At 42.9% G+C, this 22,070-nt stretch overlaps 1 protein-coding gene, 1 long non-coding RNA gene and 1 other non-coding gene across 6 annotated transcripts; 1 reads left to right on the top strand and 2 right to left on the bottom strand.

Annotated features, from left to right (window-relative positions):
- Nucleotides 1-1,101: 1,101 nt before the first annotated feature.
- KHDC4 (KH domain containing 4, pre-mRNA splicing factor) lies at nucleotides 1,102-19,628 on the bottom strand. 3 transcript variants are annotated; one of them, XM_055324307.1, is made up of 14 exons: nucleotides 19,553-19,628; nucleotides 18,862-19,078; nucleotides 14,188-14,316; nucleotides 13,758-13,837; nucleotides 12,339-12,391; nucleotides 11,903-12,066; nucleotides 10,580-10,791; nucleotides 9,798-9,858; nucleotides 7,657-7,714; nucleotides 7,180-7,433; nucleotides 5,254-5,433; nucleotides 4,274-4,386; nucleotides 3,412-3,503; nucleotides 1,102-2,383 (listed from the first exon to the last, which is right to left on the bottom strand). In XM_055324307.1, the coding sequence occupies exons 1-14, from the start codon at nucleotides 19,588-19,590 to the stop codon at nucleotides 2,184-2,186; spliced, it is 1,851 nt and encodes a 616-aa protein (XP_055180282.1). In that variant the 5' UTR covers nucleotides 19,591-19,628; the 3' UTR covers nucleotides 1,102-2,183. The 3 variants fall into 3 exon arrangements, 2 of the variants coding, with proteins under 2 accessions (XP_055180282.1, XP_055180283.1); XR_008664254.1 differs by having other exon boundaries at nucleotides 2,327-2,383; nucleotides 4,274-4,358; XM_055324308.1 differs by lacking the exon at nucleotides 1,102-2,383 and having other exon boundaries at nucleotides 2,415-3,503; nucleotides 4,274-4,358.
- On the bottom strand, nucleotides 11,098-11,226 carry LOC129509205 (small Cajal body-specific RNA 4). Its single transcript, XR_008664314.1, has one exon. It is a non-coding gene; the product is annotated as a small Cajal body-specific RNA 4 (non-coding RNA).
- On the top strand, nucleotides 18,996-20,784 carry LOC129508979 (uncharacterized). 2 transcript variants are annotated; one of them, XR_008664255.1, is made up of 4 exons: nucleotides 18,996-19,101; nucleotides 19,560-19,768; nucleotides 19,934-20,272; nucleotides 20,542-20,784. It is a non-coding gene; the product is annotated as an uncharacterized LOC129508979 (long non-coding RNA). The 2 variants fall into 2 exon arrangements; XR_008664256.1 differs by lacking the exons at nucleotides 18,996-19,101; nucleotides 19,560-19,768 and adding an exon at nucleotides 19,769-19,874 and having other exon boundaries at nucleotides 20,216-20,272.
- The last annotated feature ends 1,286 nt before the right edge of the window (nucleotides 20,785-22,070 follow it).

Genomic DNA, 22,070 nt, shown 5'->3' with positions numbered 1-22,070 from the left:
GTGGTGAGGGCATGGACGCAGGGCGCCTCTTTCCGAGGATGTGTGCTGTTTGTGACACGAAATGGGCACCCACCAAATTCCCCCCCAAATAGCGCAGAGGTCAAAATTCCGCTTCAGCACAAAGCCAACCTCCCCGAAGATGCATCTACGCGCCAGGGTCAGGTGCGGGGGAGCGGCATTCAGCTGAGATTGACCACAGGTCTGGACTCCACATTTATGGATTAGACTCGAAAAGTAGGTGTTTTGCTTTTTAAAAATTGTACTACCCACAGCAGTAGTTGGATTTCACAGACAAGAGCTTTCACATGGGCTTTGATTAAATGCAGCAATAATTGAAGACATCATCCGTACCTTCCCCTTTATTCAGGGAGCACACAAAGGTACAGGGAGGAAGCTGGCTCTGGGAAAACAAATTCCTACTCAGGGAGCCTGAGTGGTTCAGCAGTTGAGCGTCTGCCTTTGGCTCAGGGCATGATCCTGGTGCAGGGATGGAGTCCCACGTCAGGCTCCCTCTGAGGAGCCTACTTCTCTCTCTGCCTCTCTCATGAATAAATAAAAATCTTTAAAAATTTCTACTCAGCCTTCCCTTAAGAAAGCTTTCCCAAAAATAATGTGAATTATGTGTATTTCCTTTAAAAATGTATTTCATTTCCTGTGTTCAGTAAATCAGAGTTACAGTACCAAAATGGAGGTAGTCTACCATTAATTATCCTCCATATTCTTTTTTTTTTTTTTTTTAAATTTTTATTTATTTATGACAGTCACACACACAGAGAGAGAGGCAGAGACACAGGCAGAGGGAGAAGCAGGCTCCATGCACCGGGAGCCCGATGTGGGACTCGATCCCGGGTCTCCAGGATCGCGCCCCGGGCCAAAGGCAGGCGCTAAACCGCTGCGCCACCCAGGGATCCCCTATCCTCCATATTTTCATCTGGATTTTGAAGGGTTTACTGTGGTTAAGTCATAAACTCTTGGAACTATATGCAGACTTCTGGACCCATGAAATATTTTTCTGGTGGGTTTCAGTTTGTTGGGCTATCAGAAATTTATAAATTTTAGTGCATAGATGGGTCATGGGAGAGAAAAGAGAAACCACAAACAGAATATTTATACATTTATTTATAATGAAATTATGGTCTAAATATTTACAACATATAGGAAACCAGAGAGTATGTTTATACAAAGCCAGCCTGCAAAGTATTCAAATGTGCAAAAATGACAGTTCAGTATCTCAAACTACTCTTGGTTCAGCAGACTAGCTCCTTCTTTCACACATCAATATTTGATACAAAAAAGTTCTTTTGGCAAAACCTGTAATGCCAAGAAAAAGGACAAGTTGCAATTGCAGTCACTAAGTCCACCATCCATCCTATTGTGAGCAGTCAAATCTCTCTATTTTAACTGCGATCAGTTCTCAGAGAGACGGACCACTGTGTTTCATTTCTGTGATGAGTTCTGACCAGCTTTTGCTCAAGCAGTTTTCTCGGACCCAGCTGAAGACATGGAGCTTATTAAAAGGGCAATAAAAACTGCAATGGCTTTCTGGGACAAGAGTGCCTGAAGATGCCAGCTTTGGATCATCCCAGTAAAAAGATAAGGGGAAAAAAAAAAAGCCAACCCTTCACTTTTCTACTCAGGATCCAGCTATATCCAATAGTTTTAAATTAGTGAAACTGCATTTTCCAAAACAGAAAAGAATGCAAACATGAAAATAAGGATGAACTATTCTTACATTTAAAGGTGCTGCAAGGGAAAGATGGTCTTAAAATTGTCTCCCCACTGATAGATAGTAAGGCTTTGTTTGTAACCAGTAGTAAAATACAAATAAAACTTTTTTGTCAGAACAGGGGCCATTCATTCATGTGGAAAAGGCTGGACCAGTTAAATGTATACTGGAATGACCCTGTTGGGATGCTCTGTTGGACAAGCACATTTCACCAACTGTTAAAAAGCTTCTGAGACAAATTTGTGATTCTAAGTAAATTTTAACAGATACTATGCCACTGCAGAAACAAAGGTTTTTTAAAAAGAATGAAACCCCTTTAAGAAAGGGAACGCTGCATCTCTAACTTCTGCAAAGGTCCATGATGGTTCCCAGTACAGGCCCAGAGTCTTATTAAATCAAATGCATGCATTATTGCTAAAGAGAGTCACCAAGGGTCAAAGCTCTGTTCCACTGTTTCTTAAGGGGCCATCCAGAATGGCATCTGTTGTTTAGCTCGTGGCTGTGATGAAGGGTACTGATACCCCAAACTCCAGCCCTGTGGAAAACTACTTGCATTTTTATGACCCCCATGCTCCTCCTCTTCATCAGATGAATCTGCAGCATAAGCCACCAACCCGAATCCCTTCTCTGCAGTTTTCATCTTCTTGACTGGATAATCTAGAATAGAGAAAAACAACCCCAACCCCATCCCCGCCCCCCCCCCCAAAAAAGATAATACCATGAATTCGTTAATAAAAAAAAGATGTTAATTATAAGTGGTTAGTTGGACACCATTTTGAGGTCACAGGGTCAATGGTCACCCAAAAACGTTGAGGATCACACGAAAAACAGCACCAGCATCAGCAAATGTGAATCCACCAGAACCATGTAAGAAAACAGAGAAAGAAAAAAAGAAACACACACACACAAAAAAAAAAAAAAGAAAAAAAAAGAAAAAAAAGAAAAAAAGGAAAGTTAGCAAGTGAGTCTTTGGAGGCTGATATTTCACCTTTTAAAGAGTTAAAAGAAAAGAAGTTAAGAAAAGAATAAAAAATGTATTTTCTTCTGTTCATTTTTATGACTACAGGCAAAGAACACAAGTGATCCCATATTCCTCTACAGATCTAGAGTTCTGGGATACTAAGAGGCAACATTTTTTTTAACAGCCACTGGCTGACTATTCACAACCAAAAGAGCTATGAGGAGAGATATATAGCTCAGCTCCCAATACAAGGAAAAATCAATCTTTTTTAAAAAGTACGCTTTATACCCAAATTGGGGCTCGAACTCGCAACACCGAGATCAAGAGTCACACACTCCACTGACTGAACCAGCCAGGTGCCCCGAAATAGCAATCCTTAAGTCTATATCAGATTATTTCCGGGTATTCAGACAACAAAGGCAACAAAATTTGAAATGACCTACCAATCATTAGAGCTTTAATGATGCTAGTATAAAATGTAAGTTGACTTTTTCTAGACACACGTCAGTTGAAAAAAGGCTAACTATATGCCATCCTTCTAAGTAAAACAAAAAACAAAAAAAAAAAGAAAAACAAAACAAAACAAACACCTCATCAGCCTGGAGATTTTAGAAGTTGGATTAAACACCTGATTGAATGCCACCTAAATGAACATCAGGTCAGAAAACTAGTAACTTAGGACCAGTCTTAGCTGCCTGCGTGTCCCCAGCTATACCTCACTCACCGTGGCCCCCTGCTCCGGCCCCAGACCCATTCCTGTCATCAGACTCTGCTTTCATTCCAGTCACTGGGAAGGCTGGTGGAGGCATCAACTGCCTGTGAGAAGAAAAACCATGACAACCTTTCAGATAGATTCTATCAATTGTACTTTCTTCCAATAGTCACCAAACAACCATTCACCTCCACCCTTTCCACCTGACCCCACCCTGAGAGCTATTATCAAGTTTTAAGATATCAAGTTGTTAGCCAGGCCAGGTCAAAAGCAGCAGCACTGCTGTGGGAAGCCTGTCCCGTCCTTGGAAGGCTCAACGAACCATATAGGAGGGTGGCTGTCTCAAGCCCCAGATGGCAACTGGACTCCCACATTCAAGTACCTCAGTCCATAATATCCTAGGATTCTAAGTAGCAAACATATTGTCTATGCTTAGGAAAATGGCTAAGATGCAGACAGTAGAGGAAGATGCCTGATGACCAAGAATGAAATGACTCAAAGCCCAAGGTAACCACCCGACACTGTGAAAGAAGGGGAGGCATACTCTCCATTAGTGCAGCAGTTATTAAAAAAACACACAGGAGTTTTTGAGCCAAAGGATTTCATTACATTTTGATTGACTTATCGATCAGTTATTATTTTTTAAGGAGGTTCCACATCCAGCATGGAGCCCAACTCCAGGAGTGAATTCCTGACACTGAGATCAAGACCTGAGCAGAGATCAAGTTGGAAGGATGCTCAACTGACTGAACTACCCAGGCACCCCTTCATTAGTTTTAGAACATGGAAGCTCACAGCAATGATCGTTATTCACACTAATGGTGAAAACCAATGACGTGAGGACATTCATGTAATTATGCTCCAACTAACTTACCTGTCCCTCTCTCGCTCTTTGCCTGAGGAACCTGCCGGCTTCGATCCTGCACCTTCAATCTCATTCTGACTGGAGAAGCCTGTACCTAAATTAGTCATATGAATGGGTCCATGCTATGAGCAGAAAAATACAGCGGCATTAGCAAATCTACACCTGCTGCATTGACTTTAGCTCCTTAATGTATCATCTCTCAAGTGCCTCGTCTTTCTGGTCAGTTGCAGTATGCTCACTACATAGCACTATGGGATTTGGGACATAATCACAGCTGAAGGAGACGTAATCTCTTTCTGTAGGACCTGGTCATGCTACATGTATCTGTTTTCAACTACCCTTTTATAAACTATAAAAATGCTTCAGAGTTTGATTCAAAGGAAGCTTTAAGGGCTCTGGCAAAAAGTAAAGGTGCTTTTCCTAATAAATAAAATGGCACCAAAACCACACACTTAAATAGTATTTTTAAAAATTCTTTACTTGAATGACTACTTATAACGTGTATGCACCGAATCACATTTCTGCCCACTATTTTTTGTGGATGGTGGGGACTCAAGAAAGTAATCACTGTCTTTTACAGGGAAAAAAAGTAAACTGAGGGCCAAGGTTTAAAAACAAACCCTATGCTGACAGTAATGATACCTTTTGGTGAGATGTGTAGGGAAATGAGAACTATGTGAGGTTTCCAAGAATACCATATGAATGTGGTAGTGCGGAATTCTACAGAACTCCTTCCAGGGGCCAGTCATAGACCTCTATGTGCCTCCCTCTACATGGAGCTTTGTATTTTCTTATACTGATCCCAAAGACCAACCCGCCCAAAGGGAGTTACTCTTGTTTTAAATCCTCCAAGGGAAAAAACCCTAAACGGATTCCAGAAAACAGAAATCTAATACTGGGAGGATGGTTGATATAGATGTGAATTTTTCTTTCTTTAAAGGGAAAGTATAGTAGGATAAGATGAGGAAAGAAAGGGTATTTTATTTAACCTGGTATCCAAGAAGTCCAGATTCTCGTTCATCTGGCAGCTCCTCTGTGAATCGCCTCTTCTGTGCCTGGGGTTGAGCTGGGAGTGGGGGCTGGGGTGGGGGTGGGGGCTGGGGCTGGGGGCCGGCAGGCAAGGCAGTTTTGACAGGAGCAGCAGGAATAAAAGGCCCACTCATCGGACTCTGGGACCAAAACAAACCAAAGGGGAAAAAAGGTGTGAGAATACCCAGCCACTTACTAAGGAAAACAATGATCACAGAAGACTTTTATAATCCACATGTCCCAGAAATTCTGTATCTCTCTGGTCCTTAGCTTTCCTCTTGGATCATCTGGTGCCATGAGAGCCTCACCTTCCCACCTTCATGGTGAGGAATGCTAAACTGACAAGGTTTACAGTGTTTTCGATTCTCAGGAGAAACCTGGTGTGCACCTGGGGCCATTAGGGGCAAATATGACCAACATATAAAAATTCTAGCCACTTACTTAGTTTAAAAGTTAACAAGCAAGAACATTCTCTAATTTAGAGCCCTCTAATCAAAGTGATTCGCTCCTTCTAGATTATAAAGGCTACTAATGCTTATGGCAAAGGCAAGTTCACCTGCCTCTTCTAAGGATAAACTGTTACAGCAAGAGGGAGTCTGTCTGGTGTTTAGAGATTGTACCAGAAAGGAAAAAGGACTGATCCACTATGTATCAGAAAAAACAAGCACTTTCCAAAGGACAGCTCTTATTAGACAAATGGCTAGTATGTGTGGACTACTTGTGTCTTCCCACCTAACCCTTGCAATCTCTGAGATAGAATCATTATGCTCATTTTCTATAAGGAAACCAAAGGCTGGATAGGTCACGTGGTATCCCAGGACTGCACAGCTCAATCACAGGAAAGCATGAGGAACCCTGGCAGCATATGTCTAAAGCCCAACCCTAAGGGGCCTGCTCCGCCATACTCCTTTCTGGTCACAAAGCAATGTGGCTCAAAGCTGGTGAACTATAGCTCTGCCAAACACAGAAGGTGGGTAATTAGGACTAAGAGTCACGAGCAGGATTTAGTGAAGTCTGTTGTTTCAAACCATATAGCCCCTCCAGCGTTCACAGCCTGCCAGCCAGGAGGCTGGGCAGTGGTTCAGGGCTGCATGCTCCTCTGCCACAGCAACACTATGAGGCCCACAGAGAAAGGCCTACCATCAATCCATCACCCCGTGCTTGCTACCTTCTTTCCCTGTCTCAGAGAAGAGGAGTACATGATTCATCTAGATGAGCTAGCTACCTACCCTTTCCTAAAATTCTAGTTTCTCATGTAGTTTAAAAAATATACAAGTACATTTAATAAGCCTTAAGTTGGCAAAGTTCCAGGATCTCTCAGCTCAAGAACCCCTGAATATGTTGTGTTTCTTCTGAAGATCACTAACTCAGGTCCAATCATGGAGAGGCAAGTAGGCTGGCCCCTTTCTCCTTGAGGTGGGTGCAGGTAGGCGATACCCACAGCACAACAAACCATGATTGTGGCTCATTACCCACTTCTGTATATCCAGTGTTTCTGGAGCACAGCCACGTGAGTTCATTTGGTATGGTCTTTGACTACATCCGTGCCCCAGGAATGGAGCGCAGCAGGTGTGCCAGAGCCTGCATGACCCGTAAGCTTCACCTGTTGGCCACCTAGCACTCCAGAGGAAGCTTGCCGACTCCTCTTCCAAACAACTATTTGGCAGTAAGACTCATGAAATGAAACTATACATTTCAGGGTGAAAACACATGTGTACATGCTGTCCTAAAGCATTTAGGTAGCTTGGTGGTCATGACACAGGAGCAACAGGAGAGAAACACCTCCCATCACCCAGTAATTCTGCATGATTTCTTTCTGAATACCACCACCACCTCCACCTCTCTCCCCTGGCCACTTTCTCCATAGTCACAGCCTACCATCCTACCTGTCCAGTGCCAGCAGGAGGCTGCACTTGTGTGATCGGGTATTGTGTTGGCACAGGTGGAACTCCAGTAGGTAATGCTGGCAAGACTCCAGGTGCCAATGAAACAGCTGGTGGCACTATGCTTGGCACTCCGTAGGGAGGCTGAAGTGGCTGCTGAGGAGGGGGAACAACAGGGTAACCAGACTGATAGCCATTGGATGGATAATATGGTGGCTGAGGAGGGACACTACTTATAGCAGAGGGTTGTGTATAGCCTGAGGGGGAAGAAAAAAAGTGTTTAATCAGCTGCAGCAGAACGAGACATTTTAGCTGAATATTAACTTCATCTCTAGGGAAGAAAACTACTTTCCAAATTATCGTTAGCTGAAGGGGACATTATCAGTGCCCTGGCACAGTCTACCCTTAAATATCCTATTTTATACACAAATATCACTAACAAACTATTTCTCTTTGTTAAACACTTTAAGACATACACACCTGGTAAAGGTACAGCAGTATTAATCTGATTCACAAATCTAGAGTACTCAGCATGAACCTACAAAAGAAGGGAAAACAAATTCATGTGGGACAATCCCAATTCACAGAGTATTTACAAGGGTCAGATTATACAATTCTAGGACCAAAGTAGTGAGGAAGTAAAAGTATTTCCACCAATTAAAAAAAAAAATTGTCAAAAAAAATTGTCATTGATATTTCCATCAAATTTAAGCTTGTTTAATCTAAATTTTAATAAGGTATGGGGCACCTGATTGGCTTGGTCAGTAGAACATATACGACTCTTGAGCTCGGGGTTGTGAGTTCGAATTCCAGACTGGGTATAGGATCATTTAAGAATAAAAATGTTAAAAAATCAATCAAAGGGCGCCTGAGTGACACGGTCGGTTGAGTGTCCAACTCTTGGTTTCAACTCGGGTTGAGGTCTCAGGGTCATGGGATCAAGCCCCACCTAAGGCTCTGCACTCAGTGCAGTCAGCTTGAGACATTCTCTCCTCCTGTCTCTACCCCCACCCTTGCTCTCTCTCTAAAAACAAATAAATAAATCTTAAAAAAAAAAATCATTTTTAATAAGGCATACCCTATGAATTAGTAAGCCAGGATGTGGGCACCAAGAGCATGGACATCAGAAGCTTCCCAAATCTCCAGATTAGACCCAATTCTGAGGTATAAAATCATTCAGAGCCAGAAAGAAGTTAGGAAATTTCTAAGTTGTCAGTGCAACTACCGAGACTTCATTCATTCTTTTATTTACTGGACTTGTCCTCAAGGAGCTTATGGCTCAACACAAGATTAATACGTCGTCACGCACCGCCCCCCCACTGCCCAGTTCTTCATTATGAACATCTCACTGAGTAAGTAACTTCAAGTGGCAACAAACACAGGAGATAGTCAGGGAAGTTATCTGGCACAAGGGGTGGTAAATTAGGTTACCTCACAAAAGCAAAGACTACGGCTTTCCAAAAGGGGACCCTTAAATGTCAAATGACAAGGCTGAATAAACACAACCCCCAAACCTGTTGGCTACACCAACAACCTTACTGGTTTAACTTTTGGCTACTAGATTACAGAATAAAAATAATAGACAATCAAATAAGCAATTAGCTTACTGCTATTAGCCAAAACATTGCTAACTGGTTTTATATTATTATAGCTCTATTCTTACTTTTGCTATACTTACTATTAAAAAGAATTCAAAATACAAAAATAAACAAAATAAAAAGAATCTGGAATGCCCACTGGTCAACAACTTGGCCAGGCCTGAAAGTATTATTTAAATAACTGACAACACTGGGGCACCTGGGTGGCTCAGTCAACTAAGCATCTGCTATTCAGCTCAGATCATGATCCCAGGGTCCTGGGACCGAGCTCCCCATTAGGCTCCCTGCTCAGTGAGAAGTCTGCTTTTCCTTCTCCCTCTCCTCCCTGCTTATTTTCTCTCTCAAATGAATAAGTCAAATCTTTTAAAAAATAAATGACAATATTGAGATTTCATACTGATGTACTACACATCTCAAATTCTATACCAAAATAGTTGCTAAAGAAGAAATGCATGCCAGCTATGACCCTGCTTAGGGAAGTTTGTCTTCCTTATGGAGAATGTTGAGTTGCTAGAATGGTGTAGTGGTCCCAAAATTCATGTCTGCCCAGAACCTTGGAATATGATCTTGTAAAAAAAAAAGGAATATGATCTTGTTTGGAAACCAGGTCTTTGCAGATACAGGTTAACATGAGTTTATACTGGGTTATGGTGGGCCCAAATTCAAAGGACTGCTACTTTAGAAGAAACAGACACAAAGAGACATAGGAGTAGGCCAGGGGACAGTGGGGCAGGGATTGGAACTCTGCTGACATGGGGAAAGAATGCAAAGGACAGCAGGCTGGGAGAGGCATGGAACATTCTCCTTCACAGTATTCGTTTAGAAGGATCCAACTCTGCCCACATCATTATTTTGAGTGTCTGGCTTCCTGAACAATGAGAGAATAAATTTCTGTTAAGTCATCTAGTTTGTGGAAATTTGATATGACAGCCCTAGGAAACTAATACAGGTAGGAAAATAGCTAAGACACAGCCCAAGACAGCAGGAGCTCTTCTGAATATTAGATACACAAATATAACTCACTGTTTGCAAGAGATTCTCACAGAGTTTCTTGGCAGCAGCCAGGCCTTCTGGTTTGGGATGACTGCAAAGAAATAGGAACCAAAAACTCAAAGAGGAGAAAAGTAAAGGATACAGATTTTTGCTTTCACTTTGTATGCTGTTTACAAATTTAATATATTCAAAATACCAACAAAAAAACTTCAAAAAAATCACACACAAAAAAGTCACAGAAACCCTTTAAGATATAACTTGTATCATTAAGACAAATACTTTATTGCTTGGTCGATCTATGTACCTATCTATTTATGAGAAACAGAGAGAGACAGAGACATAGGAAGAGGGAAAAACAGGCTCGCTGTGGGGAGCCTGATGCAAGACTCAATCCCCGGACCCCAGGATCAGGCCCTGAGCTGAAGGCAGACACTCAACCACTGAGCCATCCAGGTGCCCCTATTGCTCTCTTTAAAACATAAAGACATTTAAAAGTCACTAAAATAACTGTAAAATGCATTAATAGTGTCATAGGCCAAAATGAAGATGCCTTTAGGCTCATCACAGCTCATTTTACAATGAGAGATTTAAAACCCAAGAACCTGAATACTAAAAAAGACAAAGACAATTCTACCTAATTCAATAGTTTTTATTAGTTATAAAGTGATTATCGTTAGTAATGACCTACATTGCTCATGTTACTAATTATTATACCTATTTTCTTACTCCTTTTGAAGCCCTCCAGCCTGATCAGTTAACAAGCATTCAAATGCTTGTCATCCCCAACCCCAACCCCATCCATGCGTACGTACCTAATGTAAATATACATGGGTTCAAAAGCTTCTCGGCCAGATGCTGGCTCAATGCAACCTGAGCCTTTGCCTCTTAGGAAGACTTTGGCACCTGTTTCGATCTGAATGTGCTGCAAATAGGAGCAGCCCGGACCTTCTACTTTCTCCTTGACATTAAAGGTGGGCACAGCATGCTCTAGACCCACAAATAATTTATCCTGAACATAATGCATCTGTAGAAGAATAGAATAACTCAGATTAAACATCTAATTAAATCCTAGTCTTGAAAATCATTTTGCAAGACTTTAATCCTCCAGATACTTTCAACCACTGCCAGAATAAGGACCTCCTATAATTTCCACCATGAGCCCATAAAAATACTCTATAAAGTAATTTAATTTAAAGCACTACATATGCCATGTACCCACCTAGAACATTCCTTCATCAGGTGAAAAGCAAAGACACACTACTAAGCACACCCATTGCCCATGACTGCATATATCAGAACCTATAGCACTGTCTTCTGTGAAACCAGAGTAGCATGTTGGGTCGTACAGTCAGCCCTGTGCTGTTCTCCACCGAGGGCTGCTCTCTCCCACCCTGTTTTCTAGGAGGATTGTATCAGCAGAGTCTTACTTCACCAGACTCTGCCTTCTTAGTCCTCCAGCTGCCATCACACTTACAAAATACACAACCAAACTACAAACTCCAAACGTAAGGTGTATAAACAGTCTGGTCTATCAACACCCTTCCTGGAATACATCAAAGTAAAGAGATGTGTAATCAGATGTTCACTGCATCTCGGAAGTTTTTTTTTTTTTTTTAAGATTTATTTATTTATTTATTCATAGAGACGCAGAAAGAGAGAGAGGCAGAGACACAGGCAGAGGGAGAAGCAGGCACCATGCAGGGAGCCTGCTTCTCCCTCTGCCTGTGTCTCTGCCTCTCTCTCTCTCTCTCTCTCTCTGTGTGTGTGTCTCTCATGAATAAATAAAATCTTAAAAAAAAAGATTATTTATTTATTCATGAGAGATACAAACTGAGAGAGAGGCAGAGGGAGAAGCAGGCTCCCCGTAGGGAGGCCAATGCAGGACTTGATCCCGGATCCCGGGATCACGACCTGAGCCTAAGGCAGGTGCCCAACTGCTGAGCCATCCAGGTGTCCCATGAGCCACCCAGGCGTCCCGCATCTCGGAAGCTTAGATGGTCCATTAGTAGGACAGTATCCGCAGGTAAGTCTCAAGTTGGGATCTCAGGATTTTTCTTCGCGCTTTCCATGTCATTTGGTACATATCACTTTCACAGAAATGACAAAGCTGTTCATGATCTTTCCACGAAACATACCCCTGACTGGAAGGGAGGCTTCTGGTTAACAGCTGGAGACAACTGTGCAATGGGCGCTGGCTGGTGATACACAGTGACTGTCGCACCATTGAAAGTTGGACTCGTCCCTGTGGCAGCTTTGACCACCCCGTTGGTGATAATTTCTTTGATTCGGTTTACCGCTCCTATGGAAAAACCGTGAGATGCTGTACCAAAGGAATGGACTGACGAGTACCCAATGACAGAGTGCAGCCAAAGCCCAATTATCCCCGTATTAATCATTTTAAAGGAAGCCAAAATATGTGGTCCTAAGCCTCTCTTTACCCCCAGCACACTCATGAGCAGTTCATACACAAGAGTTACCACAGCCACCAGGAACATTCTGCCAACTTATTATATACAACCCTGTACTTTGTCCTTCACAAAAAAATGGGATGTGAGCCAAACCATTACTTACTGTCCACTAACTCCCGTGTCTGGCCCTGAACATGAAGGTATAATGGACGATCCCTATAAAGAGAAATATAGAATAATAATCCCAAACTGGTCACAACCAAAGGAACCAAATGAGTCACCAAATCAAATCTGTAATGCTTATGTTTCCAAATAAGTAAAAGAGACTACATAGAAAAAAAACGGCTGTTGCAAATTTCTAAGAACATGATTTTAGAGCTGGGGAATAAATAAACTTTCCTGAAAAAAATAAAATAAAATAAACTTTCCTGGTTGCTTCAAGTTAACTGGCCCCACAAGGGATCAAATCTGTTCTTATGGGCTCATGAATACTGGCATCTTGTCAACTGACATAACCTGGTATTTGAGAACAAAATCTCTTTTTGTTGGTTGTCTAACAGGTTATGGGCAAATGTGCTGTTGGCTATCCAAATTAATGGGGCAAAAGTGATGGTAGCCTGTAGATCCATATCTGAGACCCACAACCAAGGGGACTCCTCTTTCTAAAAGTAAAGTGGCCTTAGATTCTGATTTTGATTATAACGGAGGTCATCAACAACCATAAAATTAATAAAAGGCTGTAAGTAAAAATAACTGTATTTAAAGATGGAAAAGTCCAAAACAGCTATCAGCATGCACACACTAGTTGAAATATCCTTTTGGGGATACCTGGGTGGCACAGCGGTTTGGCGCCTGCCTTTGGCCCAGGGCGCGATCCTGGAGACCCGGGATCGAATCCCACATCGGGCTCCTGGTGCATGGAGCCTGCTTCTCTCTCTGCCTGTGTCTCTGCCTCTCTCTCTCTCTCTCTGTGACTATCATAAATAAATAAAAATTAAAAAAAAAAAAGAAATATACTTTTAGTTTCAGATGAGGAGTAAGTTTTGCCTCCTGATTATATTTAATTTAAGCCAAGTTTTGCACTGCCTAAGTACCTGCCCTCAAAACTAAGTAGTGGAAGAGCCACAACTATAGGGAGACAAAATCTTTCAGTGGAAAACCTTTTAGCCTACAGCCACCATAGAGGCAGAGAGTTGCTTGATGAAAGGAGGTTTTTAAAAGGGAAATTACAACAAAATACAGACCCTTTTGTTGGGGGAAATGTTCCCATACAAAAGTTTGGAAGCATATATACATTAAATGTAGCAATTATCTTATTTTACACTTTCCCATAATTTGTTTCCTCCAATAAAATGTTACCTGTGAAATAAAAAAAAATCCAAAGACCAACAAGAAGGAAAACAGCTGCCAACACTCCTTAAACGTATTGGAAATGTATGTCCCAAACTCTAGTACGTGACATGTATATATATACCAAGCTACTAAGCAAATATTTGCACATATTTCCTGCAAATGAAAAATATGAAACTAACGTAAGCCATACGTCCAACCTTTCCCTAAAGCAGAGGATGTGTATACACACCCTGGTCCCACTTTGGCCTTCTCCTCCGAGGTCATGAATCTCCCTCGAGTTGACACTGCAGCCCCACTAAGCCGGCTGATCTAAAAAGGAAACAATCTATTAAAAAGATGATGTGGCAATTGATCGACTTCAATGACTGGCAGAAAGATGGATTTCTCCCCATTCATTCACTATATTAATACAAAAGAATGAGTTCTCACCTATATTAAAATCAATTCCATTGTTTCCTGCTCAAGCTGACCAGGAATCCACCCATTATCTGTTTACCTTTACCAAGAAGTTCCTCTACAGTTAATTCAACCCAATCCTGACTTTGGAGATTATGACCCACATTCAGTCATAAACATCTGGCTCCTGTCTGTAGTTAGAGGTCTTGTTTTCTTGACTGTGCCCACCTACCACCTTCCCCAGAGGCCCGACATCTGCGCACCTCATCCTGAGTCTGTCCTCGAGTCAGCAGATTCCTGCACGTGAGAGGCACATCATTGATCTCGACTTCAGCTACCACCAGGTCATCCTTGCTTTTACTGCTAGTTAGGCCTTTGCCAGCAGCCTGAAGCTACAAGAGAAATTAGATTGAAGAGTTTGTAATATCAAATAGTATGTTTCTGCTGCTCAATTTACAAGTGCCCCTCCCTACATTCCAGCACCACGTTACTGTTCCCTTTACCTGCCTACAAACACACTTGGAAATATTCCTAGGTCATTCTTCAAAAATGAAAGAACAAGCAAACAAAACTTCACTCAATGGACACCAAGTATTGTCAATTCACTTGAAAGCAATCATCAGGGATCCCTGGGCGGTGCAGCGGTTTGGCGCCTGCCTTTGGCCCGGGGCGGAATTCTGGAGACCCCGGATCGAATCCCACGTCGGGCTCCCGGTGCATGGAGCCTGCTTCTCCCTCTGCCTATGTTTCTGCCTCTTTCTCTCTCTCTGTGTGTGACTATCATAAAATAAATAAAAATTAAAAAAAAAAAAAAAAGAAAGAAAGCAATCATCAGATTTCTCTGTAACCTTGGCCATGGTACGTTTCTACGACCAAATAATCCTAGAAACCTTATGGACGAGAAGCTGTAATCTCCACAAGGAAAAATAAATGAACAAGTTATGGTGCATTACAGCTCAACTAGCTAGCCATATGTGCAGTAAAATACGGGGCAGAGTCCAGTGTACAACGCAGAGTCCAGCAACCCATGCACTTCATTTGTATAATTGGACGCTGCCTTTGTGACAACACTGCAGCCACCAACATAGCACATTTAACTAGTTCTATCCTTGCAATGATCTGGAAAACCCGTAAAGTTTGTCTGACAACCCATTACTCTCTATTAAAGAAGAACTAAGAAAATGGATGAAAAGCCAAGCAAAATACTAAAATCTGACCTGGTTTCTGTCAATTTATTATTTGTAAAGATTTTATTCATTCATGAGAGACACAGAGAGATGCAGAGACATAGGCAAAGGAAGAAGCAGGCTCCCTGCAGGGAGCCTGATATAGGACTCAATCCCAGGACCCTGGGATCATGACCTAAGCCAAAGGCAGACACAACCACTAAGCCACCCAGATGCCCCTGGTTTCTCTCAACTTATTATTATTATTTATTTCTCTCAATTTAAACTATAGGCTACTCCAGACAGCAGATGAGTTATCTGAAAAAAATCTTCATCTCAAGATGGCCTTCCCCAACCCTTTGTTACCTGGGACCAATGCTCAGCAAATCTGCTCAAAGAAGATAAACAGTTTATGCGTTAGATACATTTTTAAAAAAAGATTTATTTATTTATTCGAGAGAGAAAGAGAAAGAATCTTAAGCAGACTCCACATCCAGCGAGGAGCCCAACACAGGGCTCGATCTCATGACCCTGAGCCAAAATTAAGAGTCGGATGCTTAACCAATTGAGCCACCCAGGCACCTCAATATTTTTAAAATGTGCACACAAACTAGACTCAATATCTCACCTTTGTTTAGGCCCTGCTCAGTACTGGCCACCACCAAAGGTACAGATCAGTGCTATCCCACAGGACATCCTGTGATGACACAGGTGTTCTCTACCTGGCCATACAGCATGGCCACTGTCAGCCTCATGTCCAAATGCTGTGATAAGAATTAAAATTTAATTCAAATTTTATTTTTATTTTTTAAATATTTATTTATTTATTTATGATAGACACACACAGAGAGAGAGAGAGAGAGAGGCAGAGGAGGCACAGACACAGGCAGAGGGACAAGCAGGCTCCACGCTGGGAGCCCAACGCGGGACTCCATCCTGGAACTCCAGGATCGCACCCTGGGCCAAAGGCAGGCGCTGAACCGCTGAGCCACCCAGGGATCCCCAAATTGTATTCAAATTTTAATTTAAATAGGTACAGTTGGTTAGTGACGACAGCCATGGACTGCACAGGTACGTATCACCACCTCATCAGAAGAGGAAACTGAGGCTCCACAATATAGCTAAGCCACACAGCCAGCAACTGAGGATCCTGAGTTTCAAATCCAGACACTGATTCTTTTTTTTTAAGACTTTATTTATTTATTCTTAAGAGACACAGAGAGAGAGGTAGAGATGTAGACAGAGAGGGAGGCAGGGTCCCGGTGGGGAACATGATATGGGACTTGATCCCAGGACCCTGGGATCACAACCTCAGACAAAGGCAGACGCTCAACCACCAAGCCACCCAGGTGCCCCCAAATACTGATTCTAAACCCACTATTTGCAACATACTGCTTCCTGCTGTGCTCAAAAAATTTTTTTTAAGATTTCATTTATTTATTCATGAGAGAGAGAGAGAGAGAGAGAGGCAGAGACACAGGCAGAGGGAGAAGCAGGCTCCATGCAGGGAGCCTGATGCGGAACTCGATCCCGGGACTCCAAGATCACGCCCTGGGCGAAAGACAGGCACTAAACCACTGAGCCACCCAGAGATCCCCCTCAACTGCTTTTTAGAAGTGGGGAAAAAAGGAATAAAGGATTAACATCAGTGTTAAAAATTTTAACACTCAAGAAAATAAAATAAAAAATAAAGAAAAATAATTTTAATACTGAAGGAGCATTCCATCCTCGTCAGTGTGCTTTTAATATTTCCTTGCAGAGGGCAGCCCGGGTGGCTCAGGGGCTTAGCGACCAGGGGCTGATCCTGGAGACCCTGAATCGAGTCCTGCATTGGGCTCCCTGCGTGGAACCTGCTTCTTCCTCTGCCTGTGTCTCTGCCTCTCTCTGTGTGTCTCTCATGACTAAATAAATAAAATCTTAAAAGAAATAAAAATTTCCTTTCAGAACTTAAAAATGGACAATTGACTCAATCTTTACAATTAAAAATACAATGAATAGGGCAGCCCTGGTGGCTTAGCAGTTTAGTGCCACCTTCAGCCCAGGGCGTGATCCTGGAGACCCAGGATCAAGTCCCAAGTCAGGCTCCCTGCATAGAGCCTGCTTCTTCCTCTGCCTGTGTCTCTGCCTCTCTCTCTCTCTCATGAATAAATAAATAAAATCTTAAAAAAAAAAAATACGATGAATAATGAACTTCCAACTCACTAAAAATTCCCATCAATTCTGCAGAACTTGAGTAAACATCCAAACAGATAATAGCCATTCTGTTGATGCTATAAACTGGACGGCTAACAAAAAACTCTATCATCTTTCCCTCCCAACTCTGAGGTATTATAGACAAATAATAACTATATATTTAAGATGAACAACTGGATGATCTGATACATGTATACACTGGAAATAATCACCACAAACATGCTATTAACACATCCACCACTCACCCAAAATGTTTTTATTTTTTAATTTTTTTAAGATTTATTATACATAGAGAGAGAGAGAGAGGCAGAGACACAGGCTGAGGGAGAAGCAGGCTCCATGCCGGGAGCCCGATGTGGCACTCGATCCCGGGACTCCAGCATTGCGCCCTAGGCCAAAGGCAGGCACCAAACCGCTGAGCCACCCAGGGAACCCCCAAAATGCATTTTTAAACACAGAACCCATCTATTTGCTTCAACTTTTAATTGAAGTCAAAGAACTTTTTTTTTCAAATGTGTATTATAATGAGCTAAGCTGCCTTAGAACTGAACTCTCCAAATCTAGAGACTTTCTTTTCTTTTTTTTTTAAAAGATTTTATTTATTCATTCATGAGACACAGACAGAGGCAGAAGCAGGCTCCAGACAGGGAGCCTGACCTGGGACTTGATCCCGGGTCTCTAGGATAACGCCCTGGGCTGAAGGCAGGGCTAAACCGCTGAGCCACTAGGGTTACCCAAGAGAGACTTTCAAACAAAAGCTAGACACCCAATTGTCTGACTCTGAAGTCAGATGTCTGCCGTGACAGATCTTATACAATGTACATTCACGAATCTTATTTTCCTCCTCTGTAAACTGGCGACAGTAATCCATTCCATCAAATTGCTGCAAGGGATTTTTTTAAGCGCAAAGCATGCAGTCTAGCAGTACAAACAGCCACTATACTCATCATCCTGTAAAAGTTGGTCTTCCATTGCAAGATAAATTAAAGACTTCAAAGTTCAGATCTATTCTAGTTGTGAAATTTTAATTATACCAGAAATTCTATAAAATGACCAAATAATTTCAGTTTGTGTGAAAACAGCAAAACCACCAACATATAAATTATCCATTTCATTTCACATTGAACTACACTGTAGGCAGTTATTAAAAATCTATAGATTCTAACTAGAAAAAACGTTGTACATATGTATTTACGTTTTAGTACAGATGACTAGAGACATTTTAAAGTCATTTGATTTACCTGAACATCTCTTTGGATTTCAGGGAAAAAGCCTAAGTATTGAAAAATATCACATCATTGCTTTAAATGATTACATAGATAGAAGTTAAGCTGAACTAAGTGAGTGAAGACAAAGTGAACTATTTGGTCCATAAATGTAATCAAACCAACCAAACTTGCCTCATGAAAACAAATGACATAATATCACATGATGCATTCCAAAACTAAGTGATCTTTAAATTACTGTAACCTTGTTTTCTCCTTAACACAAATAATTGTTTAATTACAGAATTACTAAAAAGCCTTTAATTACACAATTAAAGTTACAATTAACAAGAGTCCCTTCAACTTCAAATACCTTTTCAGCAACATTCTGAGTTGGTTTCAGCTTCCCTTTGGCCATGAGCATGGCATTGATCTTGGCAGCCACGGCAGCAGCAGCGTCCAAGGCTCCAGAGGGAGCAGCCGCGGAGCCCCCAGGGCTTCCCCCACTGCTGGGCACCTCCGCACCTGGGGCTGCCGGTGGGAGGAACAGAAGGGGGGCTGGAGCTGGCTGGTCCCATTTGCTGCGGCGTCTACAAGAAAGGAAGAGGAAAAGGTGAGGCTTCGAAGCTTTTCTATCATTCTTCCCTTACCACGCTCTGGCACCCCGCTTCCCCGCTACCACGTTCTCTTTACACCCTCGAGTCTCTATCAATATTAAAATTACCATTCCCACCCCCCCGAACAGACACAATTGCTGCAGTATCTCCTCACTTCCTTCCTCCCTCTCAAAACGCTCCAGTCAGTCCCACATACCCTCGTTCTCATCTTCTCTTGGCCGGTGCTCCCGAAAGCTTCGGCCTTCCTCCTCCTCCCCCCTTTCCCTGACGGCCTTTTTCGGGCGCCCCAAGGCCTGCTTACCACCTTCCTCCCCCGAAGCCCAGCCCTCTGACACGTACGTGTACCACCTCAGCGCCCCCCCACCCCCCGCACGCCGCTCCCTTTGGCCCCACCGCCTCTCCTCCGCCCCGTGCGGGCTACGATGCCCTCGCCCACGAAAGCTTTACCCGCCAGCCCCGGGATGCGTCGCGCTCCCCGCGGACATGGCGACCGGCTCTGCTCAACCACCCGCCAACTACCCCACTACCACCTTCCCGTCACTTCCGCCCCCAACGCCCTCACGCACAGCCCCTTCCGGTTGTGAAGAAAAGCTGTTCCGGTAGAAGCGTCGGTTCCAATTGGACTCTTGTGGATTTCGAGGCGTCTGGCGTTATCGGAGACAGGTAGGGTGTGACCTTCCTGCTTGCACCCTGCCCTGGAGAAAGATGGCCGCTGAAGCGCGCATCGGGGCGGAATTGGGAAGAGGAGGTTCATGTTTGTTGTGGGCAGGTTGGTAGTCTACAGGACAATACGCATGAGTCAGAAAATTAAACAAGTGTTTCCTTCAGTCCAGCCACGTCCTCTGGCCAAGGAGAGAGGACGCCGAAGCCCGCAACTTTGGCCCGCTTCACGTTTCGGCTACCTGTTTAGGAAAAGGCAAATGGTTCATCCCAAAGGTCATGTGGAGAATTTCTCCGGTGGTTTTACGTCTGTGTGCCAACCACTGATTTCAAAGCGGGGCTTCGGGGGCGCGCCGCGAGGGGGCGCCGGCGCCCGGGCGGGAGAGCGGAGGTGAGGGGCGGGTGAGGGGCTCGGAGTGGGCCGTGACCGCTGACTGACCCCGTTGGCAGGTCTTGGAACTGTGAGGAGACTCTCTTCAGTGGATAGCCCGCAGCGCTGTCTTTCTAGTGAGTTCACATGCTGGTAGGATTAATAGACTGCAGATTAACTTGAAATCCAAATTCGTGTTTTCCCTTCAGCGTTTAATAAATTACCCTTTGGTACAAACACCATCTTTATCATTTATGAAATTTTATATATACGATAATATGTTTTTTCAGTCTTTTGCGTGGATGTGTTCTTTTGCTACAGCATCTATTGAATACTTCTATATTTAATATCTGTTAGGGCAAGCCAATTCTCATTGCCTTCTGTATTTCCTTGCCTTTTCTGACAGGTGTGTTTTTCTAAAGAATGTCAGATTAAGAGATCCCTGGGTGGCTCAGAGATTCAGCGCCTGCCTTCGCCCCGGAGCATGATCCTGGAGTCCCAGGATCGAGTCCCACGTCCGGCTCCCTGCATGGAGCCTGCTTCTCCCTCTGCCTGTGTCTCTGCCCCTCTCTCTCTCTCTCTCTCTCTGTGTGTCTCTCATGAATGGATAAATAAAATCTTAAAAAAATAAAAATAAAAAAAAGAAGAATTTCAGATTAAACAGCATTGTTTTCTTTTTGCCCCTTGCCCCCAAATACAATGTTGTTGGGAGTCTGAAAATACATTGTTGGGGGGAGGGCGCCTGGATGGCTCAGTTGGTAGCAGATGTGACTCTTGATCTCAATTCAGGTCTTGATCTCCGGGGTCATGGCTTAAATCCCCAGGCTGGCCTCCATACTGGGCATGAAGCTTACTTCAAAAAAAGAAAAGGAGGGGCGCCTGGGTGTCTCAATCAATCGTTAGGTGTCTGCCTTCAGCTGCCTTCAACTCCTCCTCTCCCTCTGCTCCTCCCCTCACTTGTGCTGTCTCTCTCTCTCTCTCTGCCAGATAAATGAATAAGGTCTTTTTTTAAAATTACATTATTTTTTCCTTTTTTAAAAAAATGATATTTATAAACTATATTACTTTTTATATATTGTTAAAGTTGGCAACTCTTTAATTTTTATTTATTTACTCATGAGAGACACAGAGAGAGAGGCAAAGACACAGGCAGAAGGAGAAGCAATCTCCATGCAGGAAGCCTGAAGTGGGACTCGACTCCAGGACTTGATCCCGGGACTCCAGGATCACACCCTGGGCCAAAGGCAGGCGCTAAACCCCTGAGCCACCCAGGGATCCCCGAAGTAGGTAACTCAGTATTAGTCACAGCCCAAGTTGGACGTGGAGCCTACTTAAAAAAATAAGTAAAAATAAAAGGGTACTTGAAGTGTTCCATTCACAGTTGTGCAGGCATCAGCATTATCTAATTCTAGATCATTTTCTCACCCCAAAAGAAACTCTACACCCATTATCAAACATTTCCCATTTTCCCCTGCTACCAGCAACCACTAAATTACTTTCTAACTTTATAGATTTGCCCATTATGGACATTTCACATAAATGGAACCATAGAATATGTGATCTTTTGTGTCTGACTTCTTTAACTTAGCATGGTGTTTTCAAGGTTCATGCTTGTTGTACTGTGTGTCAGCGCTTCGTTCCTTGTTACAGCCAAATAATATTCCATTCTATGGATAGACCACAATTCACTTATCCATTCATTTGTTTATAGGTAGTCACTATTTCTTAAAAAAAAAAAAAAAGTTTTATTTATGAGAGAGAGAGAGAGTGGGGAGGAGGGGCAGAGGGAGAGGGAGAAAGAATCTCAAGCAGACTCTGTGGTGAATGCAGAGCCCAACTTGGGGCAACACAGGGCTCAATCCCAGGACCCTGAGATCATGACCTGAGCCAAAATCAAGAATCAGACTCCTAACTAAGTCACCCAGGTGCTCTGAT

Source organism: Nyctereutes procyonoides, unplaced genomic scaffold (genome assembly GCF_905146905.1).
Source record: "Nyctereutes procyonoides isolate TBG_1078 unplaced genomic scaffold, NYPRO_anot_genome, whole genome shotgun sequence".
Taxonomy (NCBI): Eukaryota; Metazoa; Chordata; class Mammalia; order Carnivora; family Canidae; genus Nyctereutes; species Nyctereutes procyonoides.
This window is presented reverse-complemented; position numbering and strand designations above follow the sequence as displayed.